Source organism: Ooceraea biroi, chromosome 1 (assembly GCF_003672135.1).
Source record: "Ooceraea biroi isolate clonal line C1 chromosome 1, Obir_v5.4, whole genome shotgun sequence".
In the NCBI taxonomy this organism is placed as follows: Eukaryota; Metazoa; Arthropoda; class Insecta; order Hymenoptera; family Formicidae; genus Ooceraea; species Ooceraea biroi.
In genome coordinates, this window is record NC_039506.1 from 2,134,864 (window position 1) to 2,146,217 (window position 11,354).

At 40.2% G+C, this 11,354-nt stretch overlaps 1 protein-coding gene across 2 annotated transcripts; it reads left to right on the plus strand.

Annotated features, from left to right (window-relative positions):
- LOC105280299 (transcription factor mef2A) lies at positions 1–6,035 on the plus strand. Of its 2 annotated transcripts, none has more exons than XM_011340729.3 (4): positions 1–228; positions 1,330–1,891; positions 2,125–2,450; positions 2,673–6,035. In XM_011340729.3, exons 1-4 carry the CDS (start codon positions 145–147, stop codon positions 3,063–3,065), a joined length of 1,365 nt encoding a protein of 454 aa, XP_011339031.1. In that variant the 5' UTR covers positions 1–144; the 3' UTR covers positions 3,066–6,035. The 2 variants fall into 2 exon arrangements, 1 of the variants encoding a protein (XP_011339031.1); XR_002193355.2 differs by lacking the exon at positions 1–228 and having other exon boundaries at positions 681–1,891; positions 2,673–3,131; positions 3,812–6,035.
- The last annotated feature ends 5,319 nt before the right edge of the window (positions 6,036–11,354 follow it).

The following is an 11,354-nucleotide window of genomic DNA, read 5'->3' on the forward strand; positions in this document are numbered from 1 at the left end:
GGTGGAGGCGGTGGCGGTGGCGGTGGCGGCGGCGGCGGCGGCAGCGGTAGCAGTAGCGGCGACGGCGACGGTCAGGAGACGCTCACGTATGCGACTGCGGCTAACGTGGTAGAGGAGGTGGAGGTAGAGGTCGACGAGGTTAAGATGGAAGCCGAGGACCATTTAGCGAGGGAATACGTGCAAGAGTTTGTCCTCGATCATCTGGATCCCGCCGACGTCAAGCGAGAGGTGAGTCGAACAGTAAGTCTCATTGCAAATTTTCTTTTATTTATTACGAAACGAGAGAATGTCTGATCTAGATTATTTTAGTTGTAATATGTAGACACATGTGTTGTCATTACATACATTATATTCGATGAATTTTATTATTCTTCAGTAACTATTCTACGTGTTTTTAATTGTGTGTTATTTTAATTTGCTTGTTTTTTAATTATGAATGAAAAATGTATGCCAGCTGTGATGTAAATATTTTATAGATAGAGAGATGGAAATATTTTAAAGTGTCAATTATTTGTACATATTATCATGGAAAGTAAATCAGAAACATATTTTATTTTGTTATAGTTTGTTTCTTTTAGAAGAAACAATGCTACGGTCGCAAATGCATAAACAGTGAAATAAATTTTATAATGCGTGTTACATTCTTTTTAACAGTTTTATTAATTAATTAAAATTTTGTTCGCACATAAAAAGCAAGATGAAAATATGTAGATAATTTACATATACATAAATAAATGTGTAGTTGTGTGTCATATTATCATTCAAAATATGCAGAGCGTAATGCATACATTGCATGTAAGCGAAACATGTACCTCACTGTATGTACATAAAATCTCACAATCGCGATTTCTCTGACACTGATTACTCTTTTATAAAAAATACAGTATTTATATGTAATATCGCATTTAACAGTGAAAAATGCAACTTATATGACCTTACTCGCGAACATTTTATCTTTTTATAAAAATATAGAAAAATACACGCATATAATTCTAATTCTGATTAAATAATTGGTGCACAATTGGTCGTAATGTATTTAGTTATTATCATTTTATTACACACACACGCACAAGATGTGAACATTATTTTATTAAAAAGATCATCTATAATGTACTTTCTGTAATGTACTTTTTCCGACAAATGATAAATTTTACTTTCGTCTTAACAGGAAGTAAAAAAAGTAACACTATGTTTTCAACGTGGACACTTCTCACGGGTATTGTAACCAGCAAACTCTTATTTTATAAACTGCTACAAATGGCACCAAAATTATTTATTTATTCCTTCGAGGGTCGCTATTCAGGGTCGGCTTGAATTAATGCGTTGTAGGTGCGAATGGGTTCACCGGCGGTAATGGTGAACGGTAACGTGGTGCAACTGCCCGGGCAGGTGCAGTCACAGGGTCTGACGTTGGCTCCGTTGACGCCGCCCGCGCACGAGCTGGAGCAGCCGCATCCGCTGTACGGGCAGCCTCACATCCAAGTGCAGCACGGCGTCCTGGTGAAAGCGCCGCCGGGTACCGCGGCGCATCTCACTACGCTGTCGCATCCGGGTACGCCGCCGGATACGCCGCCGGTCTCGACCTCGCCGCCGCCGCTGCAGCTGCACCGCGGTGACTCCCGGGATCCCCGGGATGCGCGCGATCCCCGCGATCGCGGTGGCATTCTGCTGCAGCTGCAACAGCCGACGGCTCTGGTGCACGAGGAGATGCAGGTGGGTGCGGGCGGCATGGGTTGGCTGACGCAATCGCTGAGACAGGAGCCGCTGGACCTCAGGCCTCACTGCCTCCAAGAGCAAACTTCGGAGCCGCACCACGAGTCTTGGTCGGCCACGCCGACGCATCACCATTTCCAAGAATTGCAACATCTGCCGCGACCCATCAGGCACACGAGTAAGTATCGCGAGCATGGTCAATCGCGAAGTTGTGCTGCATGATGACGATCTGGTAGTACTTATATGCGTTTCTCATTTCCCATCTATCTGTGTCTACCTAATTTGTGTTACATCTCAATCCTGAAGAATATTTTATCTTGATCCTTTTCTTCGTTCCTCTCCCAACGCCTTTCCTCCGTGGCACTATGCGTCTGTTTCATTATTTCCATCGCATGTATGTTGGTATCGTAGGTGGATACCTGGCGATGTCGAGTCATCTGGAATATTATGGCGGCCCGGGCACAGGAGGCGCGATGCTTCCCGCGGGTGGGACTGTGATGCCGAATATGGAGGACAGCATGCAGGGTATACCGATGCAATCGGGCAGACCACTGAGTGTGTGCTCTGTAAGTTCCTGCGGTGGTGGACCTAGCCCGCCTCATCGTGGGAGCAATGGCCTGTACTCCAATTGCAATGGCTCGAATGGCGCTCCGGAGGATGTTATAAACGACGAACTTCTGATGTCGCTTTCGGTACGCGAGCTCAACAAACGCCTCCATGGTTCCCCGCGGGAAGAGGTGAGTCAGGTCTCTCATTTTCTGTTCAATCGCAAAAGTACATTATATAATTGACTTCTTATAAATTGATTGGAAATCGAAGTAACATCAGCGAGTCAAGATACATCAAAGCATAATGATCGAGATTACACATCAGCTCTAATTCCAGCAATAAATATGCCGCGGATATGTAATCCACCGACATATTCTGTCGATTATATAAATCCCCGGTTGTGTGTGAAGGTCGTGCGGCTGAAGCAAAAGCGGCGGACCCTGAAGAACCGCGGCTACGCTCAGAACTGTCGTAGCAAGCGGTTGCAACAACGCCACGAGCTCGAGGCCAACAATCAGAACCTACAGAACGAGCTTCAGCACCTAAGGAACGAGCTGGCGCGGATTCAGCAAGAGCGTGATCTTTACAAGCAAAGATACGAGATGTTAAGAACGAGGCAAAATCATCATCATAATCATAACCATCATCAACAGCAGACGTCGCAGCAGCAGCAGCAGCAGCAGCAACAGCAACAACAGCAGCAACATCAGACAGCAGCAACTCCAAATCAACAACCGCATCAGCAGCAACAGCAACAGCAGCAACACCAACCAGCACCCGCGAGTCCAGAAGTCTACCTGTGACATCGACAGCGCCGAGGAGGCGCTTGTTGGACTTGAGAAATTACTCGTTACGTCGATGGCTCATTGGTGAGTGAGAACAATTAATAAATTTGTCATAATGAACGCAAGTTTGATGCGACGCGTAGTATAATTTGATCGAGCAAGATCTCTCTCTCAAGATATTTTATTTGAGACTGTATATATCCTATAATATGTGTATTAAATCGATTTCACACTGTGCATCGCGTTGGAAAAAGTAAAGAGATGTAGCACATTGCGCGTTGTAAACTTTTACGCAACATTTTGTCAGGCTTTATTATAAAAAACTGGACTTGCTTTAAGATATTAAATATAATTTTTAGATATTTAACAGCATAAAATAGATACATACATCTTAGGTAATAATTTAAAGACAAGATTTTCTTCTAAGAGCTTGTGTTGAAATGTTTATTACTTTTTTCCAAGCATCCTGTATACTTAGTTAGGTGACTGCTTCATTACCACTTTTGCGCATACGAGTAGAGTGAAACTTTAATCATCATGAAAGAACATCTTCTCCAATCTTTAAACTCAGATAGATAAACAACTGACATCGAGTTGATACAATTTAATTTAACTGCATTGGACTCATTTATTTGATTTTTATATTTAAAATATAAAAGTTTGGAACAAAATGTCGAGTACACATCTTAATTAATCAAGCTTAAATTTGTCTCAAGAGTTAAATTTTATTCGCGCATATAACCTATTTAAACGATTGTTTACAGCTTGACCATGGACTGCAAAGAAAATGTGAGAAGTAGTTTTCCAATCGCGACTTAAGCGCTAAGCACATTTTAAGCTATAGGTGTATATAACGCTCGGTTTCATGATTTTCTTCGAATCGTAACCGGAGGCTGGAGGCCTGATTGCCAAACTGATCATAAACATATAAGCAGTTACTCTTCGTGTAACTAAAGTATCATTAGGTTAAAAAGGCAACTAGTTAAAACCGCGTAATATATAAATGTACATGTTAGGCTAGATACATCTTCGTCGAATATTATACGAACAAAAGTAAAAAATGCGCAAATTGAGCAATGAGAAGTTTATGCTACATAACATACCATCATGAAATTTATATCTTGTTTGTTACGTTATTTGTTATATAATTCCTAACGAACAGTTTTTATTGTGATTTGTTATTTATAATATTATTGGAATTTTAATCTGCAATTTCGTTTGCGGTACCAATGAAATGTCTCTTTGTCGTCAATACATTTTACTCACCAGTCTTTACGTTTAACAATTAAGAACTCTATTCTCCTGACTTATTTTCTAAATTATATTAATTATTAATTGAATATACGACAGGAGAGAGAGTACGAGTTTGAGCGTAGATTACATATCATTTTGCTACTCTTCTTCCTGATTTTGTCTTCATATTCGCGGCATTCCATTCTGTGATTTAGTTATATCTGTTGCCGCGTCTATACGAAAGCTTTCGCGCTCGATAAACATTTAATATGTCAATCATCATGTATATTGTGACATTTATCTTTATAATTATTAGGTATTTTTGGGTCAGATATTTAGATATTCGTGCAATGTGATGCAGAAACCGCGTCTGGCAATTTTAGACTTGTACGTATTTGACATGTGTGAAAAAGATGAAACGCAAACTTCATGAGCAATTAGTAAAATTTACGCAACACATACAAATGATAAAAAGATATATGTATTTATCGTTAATCAATATTGCAAAGGTAATATTGTCTGTTTCGGACCTTATATTTCATCTTTTACATGTGTCAAACACTTACAAATGCCAAACAGATATAATTTTGAATTATGTGTATTACGTTTAAATATTCATACATCGTGATATATTTTTAATCGATTATATTTTTTATCGGCAATATTTTTAATCAATTAGCTAAATATTGTATAATCTGCTATTTATTTTTCAATCGTATATTTAATCTTTGACGCACATCTGTGACACACATTTGACAAATTATTAGATATAGATCGTGATACATGAAAAGAAACAATTTGTTTACAGCTAACAAAATGAATAACGCAGATCTTAAAGAGCGGTTTTACGCATTCTAAGATCAAAATGGCAAATTAAATATATTAAGAGTTAAATTTACAATGACATGTATCTGTGCACGCGATTGCGTGCATGTGTATATGTGTGTGTGTGTGTGTGTATAATGAGTGCACGAATGCATGATGTACATGAACGTGTGAATATGTGTGTGCATATTTAAAAATACATTTCTCTCAGTTTATGTTTTGCAAAATTGGTATTATTTCAACTAAATATTTTAAGCATAAGGGGGAGAAAAGGGGGAATAGCGTTCAGTTTTTATTACATATACAATCGCCAGCTATTTTCACACGTGTTGTCAACAGCGCGTTTCTCTCTCTCATAATCTATCAATATTTTATCTTTTTAATATTCTCCAAAATTTAATATATGCATACAAATTCTTTCTTAGCTCATTTTTATCATGAAAATCATGGCTGAATTTTTTTAAATATTGTTTTTCCTTCGAAACTGCGTTAGTTTCGTATTATTCGACTATGGTGGCATAAATTTTTGTGATGCATATTTTGTAAAGAGAAGCTAACTAATACCGTACCGCGAACGACAATACGTTGTGATACGTTAATTTTATCGGCATTATGATACATTTCTGAACGCTAGGCCTTGTTATCGCGAATGTTTAATAAGCAAGAAAGATTATGCGATACAATGTTTGCAAATGTTACGCGCTGCAACATTGAAACGCGAAAGCTACGCTCCCGATACCAAGTGGCGTAAGACGCATATGTTATTGTTTTGTCGCATTGGATTGTATTGGGTTTATTATGATCGGTCTACCTCCAATTCGACTTAAGAGTTAAGAATGTTTTAATTCTCGTTGCATTTCATATGTATATAAAAGAATAATTATTATACTTCTTATTATAAATAAATGTCGATGCCGACAGTTTCAAATATATCATAGCCAGTCTTGTTTTTAACTTGTTCTCACCAAAGTGTCTCCTCTCATCCAATAAATTTTAGTTTCACTGATTGAAAATAAATCCATTAGTTTTCTCAGCGCAGGATGACGATACTTTATGTGAAATTTCTATTAAATTCAGACCTCATGTCGCAAAATTTGTTACACAATACGCAATCCAATTTCATCTTTCGTCTTTTGAAGAAGAAAATAAGTCCTGCGCATGTAAAGCCGCATTTACCGATTACAGTTTTGAATAGATGTTTTCATTGTTTTCAACGAATTTCCAGGGTGGAATACAATGTGGTGGTTTGATCCGCTTGGTAGGTACGTATACATATAACGCTTGAAGTAATACGATCGCAGCGAGAGCCACGTAACAAGAAACTTACGATTAGCAGCGAGTACTCGCTCACGTATCTTCAGACGTACCTTACACAACATGCAATCTCAGCATTTCATTTGAGGAAGGAGGCCCGAGCATCAGGAGAGAACGCCCCAGTCTTCCATTCTTCTTTACACCAACAAATACCTTTCTCCGTTCCCTTGCCTTCGTCGCTCTCCTTAACTCTATCTTGCCAATAGACGAGACATGTGTATCAACGTGAACACGCGGTACAAATTATCGTCGAAATTTAATCGCAACCCCTATCATCGGCGGCGAATAAATCTTTCGTCCGCGCGAAAACGCTCGGATGATTCCGCTACTTGGAAATACGGACACGCAACGCGCGATTTCATGAACAAATCGAACGACGCGACGTTGCGACCCCGGTCCTTCCCTCGCTTTATTTGCAACGCCATTTCTGCTGACATTGCCGCTTGGTGATGAAACCATTGGGGGATGGAACGTCGGTAAACAATACGTTCACCTCTTTCACTGAAACCCGCAGCCCGGCTGGAAGTGGTAGAGAATGAGAGCTGCAAGACTGTCCTATAAGTGTACAGGGTGTTCTCTTCTGCAGCAGAAGAAATGTCCTCCGAGATATCCCTATTGCTTCGACGTGGAGAGATTCACTCTGCTTAATTGCAAGAAAATCAAAATCGAGACATTTTGCGGATTCAGGGATGCCCTGAATTTCGGAACGTTGAAACGACAAGCGTGAAAGTCGTACGAGTGTTTAGTGATAGTAGCCAAACACAACGATGGATAAAGTTCTAATGAGGATTTAACAGACTTGTCCACAGGGGTCGATTGACAATGGCTCGTTTTCGACCCTCGACGAGGATCCCTCGAGCAGACGTCGCACGTCAGGCTGACAGATTGACTGATCGCTCTTTCTCTAACAGATTTGTATAACTCTTGCGCATCTCGTTATGGTAGTTCTCGTTCAAATACCGTGATAATTGTAACATGGTCTTAAAATATGATCGTAATCTCGTGTAAAATACAGTGTTTTATAATGAAAATAAAAACAGCTTTTTTCGATGCCCGATTTTAGATATAAAGATGTCAAAACGTCAATTAATTAGTGAATTTTAATATCAAAGCGAGGTCGTCAAAAAATGCGTAATTTGCGAGATGTATTTGTTCCTGATATATTTGAACATAAAAGTATAAAATATCTCGTAGAGTATCCATTTTTCTGATACCTTTATCGCTCACTGGCTAGATAACAGAACAGTATTATAGAAAGAGATAATGAGAAAAGAGAGAAAGAGAGAGAGAGGGGGGATCGTTTGACGGCTCGAGTTTCGCGTTTTATAACTCTTGGGCGTTATGTCGAGTAGCCGGTCGGTCCATGGGCGATAGGCAAGATAGTCAATGGCATGGCAAGCCGTGTAGAAGTGCGTCGATGTGTTGGTCGAAACAGGCGGGGGTGATAAGGGGGCGAAGCCAGGAGCTCCCGGAACGAGCCGGAGGTGAGACGAGCTTTATTGTCAAGTCACGCTGGTACCGTGGCCTATCTCTATCTTCTGCAACGACCCCTCCGCTTCGGAAGCCCTCTCTCTGCCCTCGTAGAACACCTAACTCCTTCATGTTCTCCGTCCAGCAGCCTTACCATGTACATTTAGGTCTGTAGTAATAAATAATAGATAAGTGTGTCTACGTGGATAAAGAGGACATCACGATATTGTTCTAAAAATAAAAATCTATTTATGTATAAAGATGTCATTAATATACAGAAAATGTTACATAAAAATAACGGGAGAAGAGAAATTTAACGTCAATCGCGTAATAAGTAATTGTCGTCAGTCGACGTGGAAATCATTTTTAACCGCCAATAACACGGCGTTAAAAACTAAATTCCTTGGTATTACGCAGTTTTCCTTTTAATTCCCACTGGCAAAAATGCGAATCAATCGGTAGTACTCGCTTCGTTCGCCAGCTTTAAGCCGGTGACGTCACGTTTACTCTCACCGCGTACAGAAGGTGGAGAAAGGGAAGATTCGGCGACGCCAGCATCTTTCACTTGTGATGACGATGTAGGTTTGCGGTGGTTGATGACGCGGCACGTAGGTTATATCCGTACCTACGTAGAAACGGACACACATGCACAACCAGGTATATACATGTATAATACATATATGCACATACACACACATACACATTCACCGACTGGTCCGACATTCGCCGAATGAACGAATGAACGAAATGTGCAGAGGGACGCGGAAGTAAGGAGATCACGAGAGAAGACGACCACCTTGACCCAGTCCTGTTCGACTCGGCCGAACAATCGTAGCATCATCACCATCGAATGCGTCCTTCATCAAATGTTAAAACTTCCGGATACTGCGTAGCCATAGTGAATCGTAAAACGTTGAGACGAAAAATGATACAAACTTTCTTCTTGTACGTTATAGAAATTAGGAAGAAATCAGTTTCTTCTGCGTGTGAATATTAGGACTCACACACGTGGGAATCGGTAACACAAAACTGACAAAATTGTCACTGTACTCGTGAACGGCTGACGATTATAATGCTTCTAGTTTAATGACCCTGAAGAAGGCTATTCTGACCCAGTTAGAGAATAAGCTCGTCAAAGGCAATCGATACTCGCTAATCAGATCAAACCACCCTACTTCTATCTAACTGCTTATAGTTCTGCGATTGATAGATTTAACGTGATTTAACCCGTAAACTATTAACAAATTAATCGTTGGAACTCGTGATCAAATGATAATTGTTTCAAGTAAGCGTTAATTTGCTGAAGTCTTTGAATTTTCTTCGTAGAAAAGATGATTGAAATTTATATCGCATTACAGAATTTTCTATCATGCAACATATACGAACGTTTAAGGAATTTTTTCTGTATGATACATTGCTCGAAAGACATGCTGAAGATAGCATACGACGTTAACTTCCCTTTCATCGATTTCTTCTTCTATTCTTCGTCGCCGTGTCAATGTACGTCGAACCTTGCAGACGCCTTTGAGCTGCGAGGGGACGTGGCTAGTTGCTTCCTAGGCGTAAACCGGCTAGTGATTTAGTGAGATCCGATCTGCGAGCGGAGTATCCGATCAGCTGGACCATAAATATCAGGTGTTTTTTGCTCCTATATATAAACATACGTGCGCACACACACACACACACACACACACACACACACACACACACACACACAACCAACACACACACACCCAACACACACACACACAACACACATTATTCTTTTTCTTCATCCTCAAGAAGTAGATCTTGGAGGTAGCCAAGGTCACATTCGTCTTCTCGTTAACGTCCATTCCTTTCTTTCTTCACTTTTTCTTTACTTCTTTAAATCCCAACGAGCTTTTCTTCTTTCGTTAAACATTCATCTTTATAATACATGCAAGGAAAATGAATATCTACTTTGCTAAGTAAAATTAGACTCCCGACGATGAAACTCAAAACTGCGCTCAGAGTCCTAGCGTCTTAATTTCTTGAAATTTCAGCAACCCCTAAACACGGTTATTTACTAATTATAGTTATCGCAGCGCAAAGACGCGCGGGTTGAGCCTATAGGCGCCCCGTTAGAAAGCTTAACTGCACTTTTATAGCGCTTCTCGACTTTAAACGGATAATTTTTATCCGCTAAGCCACCGCCGCCGTTGTCGCCGCGCTTCACCCCTCCGATGCCGCCCTCGTCGTTCCAGGCGACCCTCCGTAAAATTAAGTCAAACAGCCACGGGGTGCCGGGATACTACTCGCTTTTCCGCGTTACACTCCCCCGTAACCGTTAAGGTGACGCCACCGAAGCGACGTTGATCGTTTTCAGAAACGGCGAAAAAGAGCGATCTGCGAAAGTTCATAATGATGCCAGTGACGTAAAAGTCAAATACGCCGGGGCAACTTGTAATGTAACTTATTCGTATGCATAGTACAACAAGAAAATTATAATATTAGTTATAATATTAAGTTATAATATTAATTAGGATTAGTCACCATTCTCGCACGCATTATTTTGGCTTCGATATTTATTGGTGGAATAATAAAGAAAGTTGTAAGATTTTAGAATACGTTAGAACGCTTCGCGTATTCGTAAAGGTTTGACATGAATATCAAGACCTTGAGTCCGATTCGACATTGAATTATAGAAATGCTCATGGGGCACAACGCGAAAGTTCTCCTTCATTCGATCGGAAGGAATTACTTTTATCGTCGTGACAGAAGTAGACGGCGATTTGATTCGCGATCGTTCATGCGAGTCGCGACCGCGGAAGCTCCGTGCGTCCGCCCGAAAGGCAGACTTGATCGCGTTTTCCGGCATTACGCCGGTATAATTCCTTCCTTTTTTTTTTTTCGTCTCTTTGCGCACCGGTCGTCAGCCGTCAGCGTGATTGACGAGTGATATCGTTAACGGTTTTAAGACTCCCTTGCTCCCTATCCTCTCCTCCTCGCTTATGACGGGGCGTGCGATCTACCGCGATGATCTCGTTAGTAGTTACTCCCGTTCCACGCGAGATTTAACGTTCGAATATGTCGCGTTCTAAATACGCATGGCGAATTTAAATTTTGACAACGTGAATTCTAAATCAATTTTGTAATATGTGAAGAATAACTTTACTATTACTTATTAACGCAACCACACATATTTTTGTTTTGAATTTAAATATATAAATTCATATTAACGAATTCTTCATCAGCTTAATATGATTTTGACAGTTTTATGATTTTATCGGGTGTCATAAAAATTATTCTTGCAAATTAAACCTTCAACTCGCCAGGATTTAATTTAATACACACCCCAACACAAATGACGCTATGAGTACATTTAATTTCTGTAAATTTTTGTGTACATAGCTATACATGCAATCACCACAAAACTTTTAACAATTTTATATAAAAAATGAAGCACCGATGATGACGCTAACGGGGTGGTAGCGGAATTTCGCG